The sequence below is a fragment of the Dromiciops gliroides genome, chromosome 3 (genome assembly GCF_019393635.1).
Source record: "Dromiciops gliroides isolate mDroGli1 chromosome 3, mDroGli1.pri, whole genome shotgun sequence".
In the NCBI taxonomy this organism is placed as follows: domain Eukaryota; kingdom Metazoa; phylum Chordata; class Mammalia; order Microbiotheria; family Microbiotheriidae; genus Dromiciops; species Dromiciops gliroides.
This window is the reverse complement of record NC_057863.1, coordinates 612,734,487-612,750,906: the sequence shown is the minus strand read 5'-3', so window position 1 is coordinate 612,750,906 and position 16,420 is coordinate 612,734,487. Positions and strand designations below refer to the sequence as shown.

The following is a 16,420-nucleotide window of genomic DNA, read 5'->3' as shown; positions in this document are numbered from 1 at the left end:
TTTTTAAGAAGGGGAAAGGGGGAAGCTTCTAGGAGCATCGGCCTTCAGGGGCTCTAAGATGAGCAAAGCAGTTCAAGGTTTAATAGAAGAAATAGACACAGGTTTTTTGAAAACATGAGTCAGTTTACTGAGTGCTCATTAGGTTCCATCAGTGGCTAAGCATGTGGTGAGAATAAGCAAAGGTCAAGAATTAGGTGGTTCTCAGAGAGGACAATTAGCTCCATCCAGAGAAAATGCTGCTTTATACTGGTCACAGACTATACCCTTCCACTCTCTCTGCCACATCACGGAGCGATGGAAAGAGAGTGAATAGCCCAGTACACGTGACACCCACTACTGCAAAGACAATGGATTAGGGGATAGAGGGTCTGGGTTCAAATCCAAGCTTTTCCACTTGCTACCGGTGTGCTCCTGCAAGTCACTTTGCCTCCTGTGCCTCAGTTTCCTCATCTATAAAATGAGGGGTTTGGATTCAATAACCTGGCAGCTAGGTGGTGCAGTGACTAAAAGTCCCAAGCCTGGAGTCAGGAAGGCTCATCTTCCCGAGTTCAAATCCAGCTTCAGACAGCAGCTGTGTGACCCTGTACAAATCACTTCACCCTGTTTGCCTCAGTTTCCTCATCTGGAAAATAAGCTGGAGAAGAAAATGGCAAACCACTCAAGTATCTCTTTCAAGGAAACCCCAAAAGGGGTCACGAAGAGCCTGAAATGACTGAATAATAACAAAGGTCCCATCTAGTCCCATGTATAATAGTGTAACACATATAATAATGCATAATAATCTAGTTCTACATATAATAATATATGGACTATTTGTGCCCAACCTATGGCAGAGCCTTCTGAGCTCATATTGGTCTGATCAGACACAGCTGGATACTCTGTACCTTGATCCCAACGTAGTGATGTCATTTTGGTTCTTTTTGAGAATGAAGGACAACAACCAACCAACATATAATAATGATAAGATAAGCATTTATAAAAGGCTTTAAGATGTACAAAAGTGCTTTATAAATGTTATGTCATAGGGGCAGCTAGGTGGCACAGTGGATAACGCACCGGCCCTGGATTCAGGAGTACCTGAGTTCAAATCCGGCCTCAGACACTTGACACTTACTAGCTGTGTGACCCTGGGCAAGTCACTTAACCCCAATTGCCCCGCCCCCCCAAAAATGTTATGTCATTTTATCCTTATAATAACCCTGGGAAATAGGTGCTATTATTACTCCCATTTTATAGATGCGGAAACTGAGGGAAACAAAGGTTAAGTGACTTGTCCAGAGTCCCACAGCTAGTAAATGTCTGAGGCAGGATTTGGACTCTCATTTTCAGGACTCCTGGTTCAGTGCTTTAATCTACTTCCCCACCCAGATGTCTACAGGTTCCATGTGGCATCTGAGGCATGCATCACCTTTTCCTTGGCTGATTTCCGTGTGTCCTCATCCATCCACTGCAAGGTGGTCAGGCTTTCTTCAAACGCTCTCTTGATCTCCAAGATCATTTCACTGGCCTGGGGAATACAGAGAGGTATTAGTGGAGGCCTGCACGGCCGGGACAATGGGAGGAATGGTGTTCTATAAATGGGGAGGTTAACCTCCAGGCAAAGAGGCAAGGGGTTCTACTTCGGGTTCTGCCTCCAAAGAGTTATGTCCTTGGGCAAGCCATTCCTTGAGACTCAGTTTCCTCTTTTATAAAATAAGGAAGCCATATACTTTGATTACATCAGGGGGTTCTTAACCAAAGGTCCATGAACATACTCCTAAAAAAGTATTTTGATGACTATATTTCTTTCTTTCTTTTTTTTTTTTGGTGAGGCAATTGGGATTAAGTGACTTGCCCAGGGTCACACAGCTAGTAAGTGTCAAGGCTCTGAGGCTGGATTTGAACTCAGGTCCTCCTGGATCCAGGGCCAGTGCTCTATCCACTGCGCCACCTAGCTGCCTCTTGATGACTATATTTCAATGAAACTGGCTTCCTTTGTCATCCTATGTGACAAAGAAATCTAATGTGTCATCTTTTAATTTATACATGTAAAAACGTTCCTGAAAAGGGGTCTGCAGGCTATACCGGCCTGACTGCCACAAGGTCCACGACACAAAAATCATGAAGACCCTCTGGAACGGACAATCTCTAAGGTTCCTTCTAGCTCTGACTTGGTGTTCTGAAATCCTTCCTATCTTTGACAACCATATATTCCAAGGTCGCTCCCATCCCTGGCAATCTGTGCTCCCAAATCCCTTCCTCTGTTCTAAGTTTGCTTCAACTCAAAATTCAATAAAATCCAATTCAATTCAATCCAATATGCATTTATTAAGCGCCTATTATTTGCCATGCTCTGTACTAAGTGCTATTGACACAAAGACAGAAAAAGAAATTATCCCTAACCTCAAGGAGCTCTGAATTCTCTAATATTCCATTTCTCAGGTTTCTTCTTTTTCTGACATCTATGCTCTAAGAAACTGCCCAGCTCATCATTTCTATGCCCTAAGGGCCCTCCCAGGTCTGCACTTCTGTTTTAATTCTATGAAAGGTCCAGAAGACACATCTTGGGCTTAAGTTGAGTGACTGATGTCCACAGGGCACCCAGTTATTGGTCCTGACTGGTGCCCAGGTTGTATAGTTCGGCAGTGCCAAGGAAAAAGCTAAAGCCAGAGGCAGGAATGCAAGACTCCAGAGGAAAACAACAGCACTGACTGGACCATTTAGGAAAATGGCTTCCTGGTGGATGGAAGGAAGGGATCAGACTGGTGGCAAAAAGCCCAAAGAGGAGAACGAGGGCTGACTAATAGGAGGAGGTCTGCATGGGTGACAAGGGGGAGCCATCCGGGCACAGGACTTACTATGTTCTTGCTGTCCTCGGCAAAGGTGGCTTTCACAAACATGGCGCCCAGGGCAAAACCCAGGTTGTTGTCTGTGTCACTCACACAAAACTTCCATCGTGGAAGGCACGTCTGTGAACACAAGATTAGGTGCATCAGTAACTCCAGTCTAGAGGGAGCTTGATGATGTGGAAAGGGCTCAAACCCCATCTAATCACCTGGGGAGACTGGACGAGATAACTTCTAGGCCCCTGAAAGTTCTCCATCCATGAGCCTGCACTGATCTGATTGGTTTTTAGCCATTCTTTCTTGACTTGACTCTAACATAGTGGTGTCATTTTGGTCTTCTCTTTACCTCCTTCCCAATGTAAACTTCCCCAGACAGGACATGCATTTCTCATATGTTGGTGCTTTGTTGTGCAATTGTTTCAGTCTTTTCTGACTCTTCATGACCCCATTTGGGGTCTTTCTTGGCAGAGATACTGGAGTGGTTTGCCATTTCCTTCTCCAGATCTTCATCCAGATGAAGAAACTGAAGCAAAGTGACTTGCCCAGAATCACACAGCTAGTAAGTCTCTGGAGTCAGGAAGAATCTTCCTGACTCCAGGCCTAGCACTCTATGTACTATGGTACCAATTAGATGCCCCATGTGTTCTTTAGGTCAACGCTTCTTAAACTGTGGATCTTGACACCATATAAGGTTGTATAACTGAATGGGGGGGGGTCGCAAAAAATTTGGCAGCAAATGTTTGATTTGTATACCTATTTTATATGCCTATGTACCCAGGGTCGCATAAAAATTTCTCAGGCAAAAAAGGGTCATGAGTGGAAAAAGTTTAAGAAGCTCTGCTTTAGGCAACATTTAAAGAAAACCAAAACACTTTTGGACTCAATAAGGGACATTTTAGACACCAGAAATAGAGGTCACAGAATCCTTGAGAGGCAAAGGACTTTGAACCAGTGTGATATAGTAGAAAGGGATGGAGATACTGGTTTCAAATTCCAGCTCTGGAATTGACAAACTGTGTGACCTTGGACAAATCACATTTCTCCTCTGGGCCTCAGTTTATTAAATTAGTAGAATGAATGAGATGGTCCCCAAGAGTCCTACCTACTCTAAATTGTAAATTTCCCAGGTCATTTCATTCAGGATTACAGACAACAATCCAGATAGATGAGAGCAGATAGCATTGAAAGTGTTTCAGGGGGTAGCTAGGTGTGGCCATAGTGTTTGGAGCACTGGCCCAGGAGGCAGGAAGATCTGATTTCAAATTCTGCCTCAGACACGTCCTAGCTGGGTGACTCTGGGCAAGTCAATTAACCCCGTTTACCTCAGTTTCCTCATCTGTACAATGAGCTGGAGAAGGAAATGGCAGACCACTCTAGTGTCTTCGTCAAGAAAACCCCAAACGGTCAAGAAGAGTTGGACCCGACTGAAAAACAACTGGACAACAACACAACAAAGGGTTCCAAGGGACAGTGATGAGGAGAGAGAGAGCATTCCAGGCATTCAGGACAGAAGCAGAAGATGGAATAATATACTCAGAGATTAGCCATTAGTCTAGCAGGGGGAGAGTACAGATGCTCATTTATAAAATGGGGGTCTCAACATTTCCACTGCCTAAATCACAGACATACTGAGAAGTCCCAGTGAGATAATCTATGAGAAATAGAACGCACTTTGTAAACCTTCTAAGAGGCTACACAAATAATAACAATGATAATAATAGCTCACATTAATCTAGTATGTTAAGGTTTACAAAGAACTTTACAAACCTTAAATCATCTGATCCTCACGATAACCCTGGGAAGTAGGTGCTAGTGTTATTCCCATTTTACAAATGGGGAAACTGAGGCAGACATCCTTTTTTTTTTTTTTTTTTAGGTACTTTGCTCAGAGTCACACAGTGAGTACATAACAGGGGCAAGATTTAACTCGAATCTTTCTTCTGATCTCCCAGGCCAATCCTCCCCCCAACTTCCACCTCGACCCCAGCCTCTGTGATTATTTCTTATGTTCCCAAATGCGGCGGAACAGGACCGTTAGACGCACTCCAGAAAACCTAGGAAGTTATTTTATTTATTTTGATTATCCCTTTCCTGTCAAGAGATGGCTAGACAATGAGATCAGAGGACAAGGAGGAAAGATTTCTGCCCTGGAGGGCCTGGCTCTGAGACCCACTTCCGGCCATTCACTGCCTGCTCTTATCAGGGCCTGAGTTGTCCCAAGAGATGCGTGCTCAGCCCTAAGCTGGAGGAGGGAAACTCAGACAGAGGAGGGAAAGAACAGCAGAGAATGCCCTGAGTAGGAAAAAATAATAACAGCAAAATCACCCCCACCCCCACCCCCGAGCAGAGGTGTAAGGCTTACAAAATGTTTTCCAAAGAACAAAACCCTTGACACACCCCTACTGGTGAGTGGTTTTATGCCTGTTTTATAGGCAAGAAGATTGAGTGTCTGAGAGGTTAAAGTGACTTGTCTATGATCATACAGAGGTAGTAAGTGTCTGAAGTGGGATTTCAACTGGGGGTCTCCTGACTCCAAGTTCTATGCTCTATTCGACATACTGTAATGCCTCTCCAACAATTCAATGATCCCACCAACACTTATTTAGAACCTATTAATATCCTAGGTGCTATGTTGGGTGAGGGGGGTGGGTTCCAAAGACAAAGATACAATCCCTAATCTCAAGGAGATTACATTCTGATGGGGAGACAGCAAGTACAAGCATGAAGTTTATTCAGAAGAATATGAAGAGAATATATGAAGAGAATGAATACAAATATAGACAAAGTAATTAAGTACAAGTTAGTTTGGGAGGGAGGACATTGGCAGATGGGAGGATTGGGAAAGGGTTCATGTAAAATATAGTACTTGACCCAAATAGTCACATAGATTTTCACCCATCAAGGACACTACTAGTCTAAGTCCCTAGAGAAATGTAAGAAAGAAGAAAAGGGACCTATATGCACAAAAATACTTATAGCAGCTATTTTTGTAGCAGCCCAAACTGGAAACAAAGGGAATGCCCACTTGTTGGGGAATAGCTAAACAAACTGTGGTATAAGAATGTAAAAGAATATTATTATTGTTGTTGTTTGTCCTTCATTCTCAAAGAGGACCATGACATCAGGGTAATATCATGACTTGCAATGAATTGGATTTAAGTGAGGGAGAGCTGTGCAAGGTCATCAACCTCGGTCTCTCCTCCAGAGCCATCTGGGTCCAGTGGCAAGACATACATCAGGATGACTAGAGATGGCCCTGGATGTTTAAGGCAATTGGGGTTAAGTGACTTGCCCAGGGTCACACATCTAGTAAGTATCTGAGGTAAGATTTGAACTCAGGTCCTCCTGATTCTAGGGCCAGTGCTTTATCTACTGTGCCCCCCTTAAAGAATATTATTGCCCCATAACAAACTACGACATGCATAGTTTCAGAGAAAACTGGGAAGACCACTATGAACTGGTGCAGAGGGAAGTGAGCAGAACTTGGAGGATGCTTTATGCAACAAGAACAATATTATAAAGAAAAACAACTTTGAAAGACTTTAGAACTCTGAGGAATGCAAATATAAGCCCTGAATCCTGATGACTGAAGATGAAACATGCCACCTACCTCCTGCCAGAGAAAGTGATGAACTTAAAATACAGAATGAGGCATCTATTTTTGGATATGGCCAGTATAGAGATTAGTTTTTCCTAGCTTATGCATATTTATTATGAAGTTTTTCTTTTTCTTTTATTGTTCAACTGAGCAGGGGAGAGGAGGGGGGAGAGATAATAAATGCTTATAAAAATAATAATAATAATAATAATAGCTAGTATTTATAGATTGCTATAAAGTTTACAAAGCACTTTACAAATATTATCTCATTTTATCCTCACAACAACCCCAGGAAGGTTGGTGCTATTATTATCCCCATTTTATAGATGAAGAAACTGAGGTAGACAGAGATTTGAGTATCTTGTCCAGATTGTCTGAGGCCACATTTGAACTCTGGTCTTCTGGATTCCAAGTCTAGCTCCCTATCCACTGTGACACCCAGATGACTATTAAGGGTTAGTCTCAGTTTTCTGGGCAGCCAGCAAGTGTCAGAGACAGCACGTGACCTCAGATATTCTTGACTCCATACTTGACAGAAGGGTACTTAGCTTATTGTATTGGAATGAAAGAGGAAACTGAGTCTCATACAGTAAGCAACAGAGCTAAGATCTGACCCTAAGGGGGAAGCTAGGTGGCACAGTGGATAAAGCACTGGCCCTGGATTCAGGAGGACTTGAGTTCAAATTTGGCCTTAGACACTAGACACTAGCTGTGTGACCCTGGGCAAGTCATTTAACCCTCATTGCCCTGCCTTAAAAAAAAAAAATCTGAACCTAAATCTCCTGGCTGGAAGCCCAGGGTGCTTTCCTTCATCATCGGTGTCATGATGACTGATGTGGCATCAGCCAGAGTCTGAACAGGGCCTGGAGTACTTCCCTCTGAATATGAGAGAAGGCTTCCCCACTTCTCACCTTCTTGGTCCCATACATCACTTCCATGAATTTCTCTTCGGCATCCTGGAAGCGCTGATCCAGGAAAGAACTCGTCTTTTTCACCAGGTTCCAGATCATGTAGTTGTTGAGGAGGCTAATGGGAAAAGGACAGAATGTGGGAAGTCAGAAGGGCCCTGCATGCTCCCTCCTCTGTGAAGCCTTGTTATTCATTCTGAATATGAGTGGTATGCTTTGTGGTACATGTTGTACATTAGATTCATTTTTTGTCCTGGTATAGACTAAGTGCATAATAAATATCTGCCCATTGACTGGTTTAGTGGGAACTCTTAGCTGCCTTCAAGGTCCAGGCTACCTACTTCAGGGCTCTTCCTGAATGTTCTAGGTGCTCTGTCCATCCATCCCCCAATTAGTTATCCCTTCCACATCTCAATTTCCCCCATTAAGGTTTCAATATATCTGGGTTCACCATTTTGGGAGAGTTTTGCAGAAGTCAAAGACAACACAGAGCCTATGACCAAATCCTTAGCCCGAATTTTACAATAAGATACTCTAAATACCCCATAAAAGAAAAAGAAAAATTCAGACTTTTTCTCTGGTACAAAGAGAGAGCCAAAAAAATTGATGCAGATTTTCCAGATTATGTGTGTGTGAAGTTGTTGTTGTTGTTGTTGGTGGGGTTACCCTGCTATGTGGAAAGGATAACTGTATTTTGTAGTTACTTATCTATGTCTAGGTTATAGTCTTCTCCCCAAGGAGGACTATAATCAGCAACTTGAGGGCTGGGATGATTCCATTTTTGTCTTTGTATACCTACCACCATGCCTGGTACATAGTAAGCACTTAATACTTGCCAGGTATATTTTGCCAGGTGTTTTTCAGTTGTGTCCAACTCTTTGTGACCCTATTTGGGATTTTCTTGACAAAGATACTAGAGTGCTTTGCCATTTCCTTCTCTAGCTCATTTTACAGATGAGGAAACTGAGGCAAACAGGATGAAGTGACTCATGCAGGGTCATGCAGGTAGTATCTGAGGCCAGATTTGAATTTAGGAAGATGAGTCTTCCTGACTCCAGGCCTGGTGCCCTATCCAATGCACCACTGGGCTGTACTTGGATCCCCCGATTATCCCCCTTGTCACTATGGATCTCACCCAGTCAATCAATCAACAAACGTTTATTAATCACTTGCTATGTGTCACAAGGTAATATGCTAATCACTGAGGATACAAAGAAAAGCAAAAACACATAGTCCCCATCCTCAAGGAGCTCACTGTTTAATGGGGGAGACAACATGTAAATAACCTGGCAAATACAAGACACACACAGCATAAATAGAAAGTAACCCAAGAGAGCAGGCACTAGTAGCAATGGGGACAAAGGGTGTGCACATTGGGTGACATTTGGGCAGAATCTTTTTTTAAGGCAGTCAGAGTTAAGTGACTGCCCCAGGGACACAGCTACCAAGTGTCTGAGGCAGGATTAGAACTCGGATCCTCCTGACCCCAGAGCTGGCACTCTATCCACTGCACCATCTAGCTGCCCTAAATTTGGGCAAAGTCTTGAAGGAATCCAAGGAAACTAAGTGGAAAAGGAAGAGTGTTCCATGTAAAGGCACTGAACTGGGAAATGGAGCACAGTGTGTGAAGAACAGGAAGGATGCCAGTGTGGCTAGGCAGTAGAGTAGGCAGGGGAATGAAATCTGAGAAGACTAGAAAGGTGGGAAGAAGTCAGTTCGTGAGGGGCTTCAGCTGCCAGATAGAGGAGTTTATATTTGATCCTGAAGGTAATGGGGAACCACTGGAGTTTCTTGAATGGGGTCATGATGTGGTTGGACCCATGTTTTAGGAAAATCCCTTGTGCAGCCATGTGGAGGATAGAACAATATGGGGAGGGAGCCCTGTTAGGAAGCTACTGTAACACTTCAAGCAAGAGGAGATGAAATTGTTTATATATATATATATATATATATATATATATATACACACACACACACATGTGTATATGTATATAAATATACATACACACGTGTGTGTATATACATACATACATACATACATACATATATATATAAAATGAATTTACTCATTTATGTATGTGATGTTTCCCCTCAGCAGAACACAAGATCTATGAAGGCAGGGACTTTTGTCTTTGTCTCCTTGATGCCTAGTATGATGCCTAACCCCTTGGTTGGTACTTTGTGAATGCTTATGGAATGGATCCGAATTTAACTTCAATGCACCATCCTGGATTCTTGGCTCAGTCCCACTCCTAAGCAAAGAGGCAGGAGAAGGAAAGATGATGGCTACTAGACAATGCCAGAATGGATGATGGGTAGGGGTAAGGGATAAAGGGGGCAGCAATGGGAAGAGAGTTGAAGGTAAGAGTATCAGGAGCAAATTCTGACCATCTACTCTGTGATCTTCCTTTAGTCTCTCATCCCTGGCCCACATAGACTATGGGCCCCCTGTCTGTAGTGTTTACCTTGTTGGCTAAAGATAAACTAAGCCTTTGTTTTGAGGGTCATTCACATACATCTTTCACATTCAGTGCCTTTGCATGGAACACTCTTCCTTTTCCTGATGTCAGGGAAGACTTTCTAACAATTAGAGAATAATCCATAAATGAAATGGGATTGCTTGGGAAGTGGCGGGCTCTCTTTCATTGGTGGTCTTCAGTCTAGGCCAAATAACCATTTCATGGGGAATCATGAAAGAGATTTATTTTTTTTCTTTCTTGCAGGGCAATGAGGGTTAAGTGACTTGCCCAGGGTCACATAGCTAGTAAGTGTCAAGTGTTTGAGTCTGGATTTGAACTCAGGTTGTCCTGAATCCAGAGCTGGTGCTTTATCTACTGTGCCACCTAGCTGCCCCCATGAAGGAGATTTCTATTTAAATACTGACTGGGTGGGTTTTGAGGTCCTTTAAGGGGCCTAGTGGAAGAAGTACTGGGTGCAGAGCCATAAGACAAGGGATGGACTTACTGCTCTGTGATCTTAGGCATGTCTATTCTCCAGACCTATTTCCTCATCTCTAGCATGAGGGGGGTTGGACTCTTCTGGCCCTAATCCTATGAGATTCAGTACTTAATCCTTCATCATACAGAGGAAGAAGGTGAATCACAAAAAGGAAGGGACTTGCCCAAGATCACCCAGCTGACAGAGTTGGGACTTGAACCCAGTTCTTGTGTGACTCTAAGTAAGACCTCTTTCTCTTACACCATGCTACAGTAACAATTCAGTCATGCTGCTGTGACATTTAGAGAATGCTATCTTCATTCCTACCTAGCCAAGACTGAGATGGACAAGATGGTCAGATAGGAGTCACCTGCCCCCTGGTGAGACCCTTCCTGGCAGCCCTGGACAGGAAGATCGCCTTACCATTTGTCTGTGTTGTTGATGAGGTTGGAGACTTGCTCCAAGTATTCTTTGGCATAGACTACCACAGGCTCTGATTCATTGATCTCCACAGGGTAGAACACAGTCGTAAGGAAGGGCATCCAGTTGATGGCAGGTGCCAAAGTCTGGAAGAGAAGCCAAGCATGTGAAACCAGCAGGCTAGTCATCTGTCATGTCCCACACAGGTGCCTACAGGAAATTGTCCTGACCCATAATGTGACTGTGGCCTCTCAAGCCTTGCCAATGAGATTGCTGGTTGACAGAGCTTTCTGTAGTCTCAGTAACACCTGGCACCATCAGGGCTTGGCAGACTCACCGACCTGGAGGTGGAGCTAAGGGACAGAGGAGACAGGAGGCTGGCAAGACCAGGGATAATGTGCCCGGACTCACAACCTGATGGTTTTGATGAAAAATGGTTTCATTCTGGGTCCCTTTGTGATGGATCATGCTGATGGTGTATTCTCATCCTTAGCTACTTGTCCTGCCCCAGAGTGAACACTGAGGAAAGGTATCAGAAGCATTTTAGACCCCAATGCTAGAGCTGTGTATGGAAATATTCCTTCTTGCTGCCTGAGCCTGAGAACCTGTGCCTTAACCCCCAGAATCTTTCTAGGCCATAGGTTCTTGGCCTTGTCTGGGGTCACTTTTGCCTAAGGAGGCCTCTGGGCTCCTTCTCAGAATCAAATTTTTAAATGCATAAAAGAAAACATACAAGGTTACAAAGGAAGTGAAATATGGTTATCAAAATATTTTTATAAAGATTACAGACCCCCCAAAATTAAAAAATACAAATGAAATTTAAAAAAAAGATCATAGACCCGTGGGAGCATCTAGGTTGCACAATGGATAAAGCACTGGCCCTGGATTTAGGAGGACCTGAGTTCAAATCTGGCCTCAGAGACTTGACACTTACTCACTGTGTGACCCTGGGCAAGTCACTTAACCCTCAATGACCTGGAAAAAAAATCATAGACCCCAGGTTAAGAACCCCAGCCTAAGATCTCTTCTATCCCTGACATTCTGTGTTCTCAGGGCCCTCCCAGCTCTGAGGTCTTTTCTGTCTTTTTGCTGATGAGGAAATTAAGATCCTGAATGGTAAAAGTGACTTGCTCAAGGTTAAGTTAGGACACCTAGGGAGTGCCACAGTACCTAGAGTTCTGGACTTGGAATCAAGGAGATTCATCTTCCTGAGTTCAAATCCCACCTCAGACACTTACTAGCTGTGTGACCTTGGACAAGTCACTTAACCCTGTTTGCCTCAGTTTCCTCATGTATCAAATGAGCTGGAGAAGGAAAATGGCAAACCACTCCAGTATCTCTGCCCAAGAAAACCCCGAAATGGGGTCATGAAGAGTTGTATACAACTGAACCACAAGAAGTTTAAATGGTAGAGGCAGAATTAGAACCTGGGTCCTTACACCAAATCCAGAGCTCTTTCTACCACACCAGTGAAAAGATAATATTCTCATGGAGCAGAACCTTAGGGGTGACCTTTGACTCTTCTGGCTTCAAGTTGTCAAGCTCCATCAATTCCAATTCTGCACCACCTCCAGCACTGACGTCTCCACTCACTCTGTGTCCCAGTCCATCTCTATTCACCTAGCTCCTATTCACTATGTTCCATTTCCCCATCACTGTCCACCTGAACTTTGTTAACATCCCCCAACCGCCCCCCCCCTTTCAGGATCACAGACTCTACAGGACTCCCAACAAGAGGCTTTTCAGAGTCTGATCAGGTCTCAAGGGAAAGGGGACCTGCTGCCAGCTCATTCTACTCTGGGACAGGTCTTACCATCAGCAAATTTTCCCTGACATCAACCTGCCTCTCTGTGGTTTCCATCTTATCATCCTTGTTCTGCTCTTGGGGGCCAAGGAGAACAAACTTAATCCCTCTTTCAAATGCCAGCCTGTCAGATCTTTGAAGACAGCTCTCATGTCCCCTTTGGGTCTTCTGTTCACTAGGCTAACACCCCTCCCCAGTTCCTTCAAGCAATCCTCTTATGCCTGGCACACAGTAAGTGCTCAATCATTGCTTGTCGTTCATGGGATCACGGTGTTAGAAGTGGAAGGGCTCTTAGAGGTCATCAAGTCCAACTCCCCCCTTTTACAGCTGAGAAAACTGAGGCACAGGCTAGGTGCCAGTTTCTATAGTAAAAGAGATTTCTTTGAGGGTAAGATGGAGAAACATAGGTCAGAGCCATGCCAGGTGGGCTCCCTCTCCTCCTTTTACTGGGACGTAGACTCCACCCCTGAGAAGTGAGCTTGTGCCTCATCTTGCGTGGAAGCAGGCCACCATGACACATCCTTGCCATTACCAATACGAGACCACATCACTACACCACGATGACACCTCTTGGCCATTTCCAGACTGTGCTACCAACACTCTTGGGAGCCCTTGCTGCCCCTCCCTTTCCAACTCTAGTTCATTGTCTTCTCCCGCTGGAATGTAGACTCCTCAAGGGTAGAGACTGTCTTGTTTTCTTATGTTTTTATCTTCAAGACTAAGTACAGGGGCAGCTAGGTGGCACAGTGGATAGAGCACCAGCCCTGGATTCAGGAGGACCTGAGTTCAAATCTGGCCTCAGACCCTTGACACTTACTAGTTGTGTGACCCTGGGCAAGTCACTTAACCCCCAATTCCCTCACAAAAAAAGACTAAGCACAGTATGTGGCATATGGTAAGTACTTAATAAATGCTCACTCATTCATTCATTCTTTTGTTCATTCATTCATAGTAAAGCACAATTTTCTCAACACAGTAGGTACTTAGTCTTTGTTAAATGAAATAAATGACTATCCTCATTGTTCTGTGCCACAGACAGTGCATGTATGGATGCTTTGATCCACCCACAATTTCATCCCTGAGGGTGTTACTTCCCAGAGCCATAACTACTAATTCTGGAGCTCAGGGCAAACACCAGGACAAAAACCGTCAGGCGAAACCACTGGACTCCTTGTGGCAGGGCTTTTTTTTTTCCCTTTTGTCATTTCTATCTTTGTCTCTCCAATGTCTATTGCTGGGTAGGCCCTTAATATATCCTTGTTGATTGACTGAAAGAGGACGAGGACACAGAATGTTAGAAGAAACAGGTGGAGGCATCTGGTCCAAATCCATCATTTTAGTGGAGAAAAAAGGCCCATAGAAGGAAAGAGACCCATCAGAATGTAGCTCCTTGAGGACAAAGCCTGCCTTTTTGCCTGTATTTGTATTCCCAGCATTTAGTTTTAGTAAGCATTTAAAAATCTAATTCTTAAATCTAAATTTAAAATCATTTTAAAATGTAAAATTAGCAAATTAAACTAATAAATTATCTTTCCCTCCTTCCTTATTTCCTCTTTCCCTTCTTCCCTTTCTTCCTTCACGACTAGCCTGAGGTAGTCAGTAGCAGAACCAGGGCAAGAACCCAGGTCTCCTTCCTTTTTATCCATGAAGAGAACAAGAAAAAGATCAAGAGCTCAGGAGCATCCAGAAGATGAGCCTCTCCCAAGGAGAGCTATTGCTTAGCCTTGCTCTGTCTTGCTCATCTCTCCTCCTCTGGGGACCACCAGACCAGTCTATAAGAGTTATCCCTAAGTGGCTGCTGCTTTTTATTTCCATGGAGGCAACACTTGGATGTTTTGCTCATTGGATCTCTAGAAACAAAGACTAGTAGGTTATGGCAGCTGGGTGGGCTGACCTGCTAACTGCTTTGGGAAAATGGGTAAGCACAGAAAACCACTGTTTACTCACTTCCCATTGCCTTCCCACATAGGGTCAGGAATGTTAAGCAAACTAAAGTAGGGAGAACCCTCTGGTTTAAGGTACTAGATGTTATGTTTCTATCTCACCATCACCTTCTGCTGCCCTTTTTCTCTAGGGAAAGCAAGTGTTTTAGGGAGGGAAATTCTCACAATGGATCTATGAGGCAAGAGGGTGGGAAAAGGGTAGAATACAAACAGCTCTGGAAAAAATTTATTTCTCTATTTTAAAATATTTTTTAAAAATTCAATTGTCTTTTGACTAAAAACAAAAATCCATTCTCTCCTTCCCACTCCCCTACCCCACTAGAAAAGAAAAACAAACCCCTTGTAACAAATATGCATAGTCACGCAAAACTGATAATGTCAGAAAATGTATGTCTCATGGGGTATCCTGCATCCCCCACCTCTCCATCAGGAAGTGGGCGGCCAACTTCCTCACTGGTCCTACGGAACCCTGGTTGGTCACTGCATCCATCAGAGTTCTTACGTCTTTCAAGGTTTTGTGTCTGCCATGTTGTTGTTAGCCTATTTTAAAATATTCACTTGCTGCTGTGCCCCTGCCTTGCTGCATGACCTGGACCAGTGTCCTCTTGGTGACAAGTCTGCTCCCCCTTAAATGATGGGAGATAGGAGGCAGTGTGGTAGAGATGAGACAGTTCTAGAGCTGTAGCTGATAGAGACCTGAGTTGGAATCCTCTCTGCCCCATATCAGCTGTGTGACCATTGGTGAATAGTACAGTAGGAAGAATGTTGGAGTGGGAGTGAGAGGTCTTAGGTTCAAATCCTTATAAATGCAGAGCAAAGTGAGGAAAAAACAGAACAATGAGCAGTGGGGTGTAGTGGATAGAGCACTGAACTTGGGAGTCAGAAAGATCTGAGTTCAAATCCTATCATAGAGACTAGCTGTGGAACCCTGGTGAGTAGTCAGTCAATAAGCCATTATTAGGCACCTTCTGTATGCCAGGCACTGTGCTGAGCAATAAGGATACAAAGAAAGGCATAAACATGGTCCTCTTTCAAGAAGCTCACTTCCTAATGGGGGAGACAACATACAAACATATACATGAAAATATAAGATATATAGAGGGTAAATAAGAGGTGTTACTGGAACTTTTATTTTTTAAAGAAAAAAACCCTAGTATTGGATTCCAAGCCATCACAAGTTAAGACTTAAAAATCACTTGAAGTGACTGTTTAAAAAATTAGTGTGGCATTTGGTTTCAGTTTGGGAAACAAGAGAGTGAGATGGTGTCAGAAAAATAAGGAAGGGAGACATCTAGGTGGCGCAGTGGATAAAGCATCAGGAGGACCTGAGTTCAAATCTGACCTCAGACAATTGACATTTACTATCTGTGTGATCCTGGGCAAGTCACTTAACCCTATTGCCCTGCAAAAAAGAAAAGAAAAAGAAAAAAGGAAAAAAAGGAAAAAGAAAAAAGAAAAAAAAGAAAAAGAAGGAAGGAATAGTTTTTTGGGGGAAATAAGAAAGTCTAGAAAGGTGGCATGGCAGAAAAAAAAGCAGAGGATTTGGAACGGGTAGATGTGGGTTCAAATCTTAGCTCTGACACTTACTAGCTGTGTGGCCTTGGCCCAGTCATTATAACTCTTTGATCCTCAGTTTTCCCATCTGTAAAGTGGGGCCAATAATCCTTGTCTTGCTTACTCTCTGGTGTTATTTGGGTGGGTGGGTGGGTGGGGGAAACACTGGTTAAATGCCTCAAAGGACTAGAGAAATGTGAGCTGCTAGAATGTCTGTGAACCATTTTTGTGAGGAAAATCAGGAAGGTGGATGGGAGATCAACAAAGATGGTCTTTTTAGATGAGGTGTGATCAATCGACCACTTTTGTACGCTGGAATGGCAGCGGCCCCTTGCTCTCAGCTTATATCAATAATTGACCAAATCAAGTCCATTTCTCTCTACAATATTTCTTACATGCATCCTGTAATATGGAAGGTCCTTCAGGCGAGG

At 43.6% G+C, this 16,420-nt stretch overlaps 1 protein-coding gene across 3 annotated transcripts in view; it reads right to left on the bottom strand.

Moving 5' to 3' along the window:
* Positions 1-16,420, bottom strand: part of ECE1 (endothelin converting enzyme 1) — a 203,161-nt gene that overhangs the window by 24,752 nt on the left and 161,989 nt on the right. For all 3 annotated transcript variants that reach the window (XM_043992075.1, XM_043992076.1, XM_043992074.1), the window contains exons 9-12: positions 10,692-10,834; positions 7,335-7,449; positions 2,838-2,948; positions 1,409-1,507 (exon numbers count right to left, since the gene is read on the bottom strand). In XM_043992075.1, coding sequence (XP_043848010.1) covers positions 1,409-1,507; positions 2,838-2,948; positions 7,335-7,449; positions 10,692-10,834 — 468 coding nt within the window. The remainder of the gene's footprint in view (positions 1-1,408; positions 1,508-2,837; positions 2,949-7,334; positions 7,450-10,691; positions 10,835-16,420) is intronic.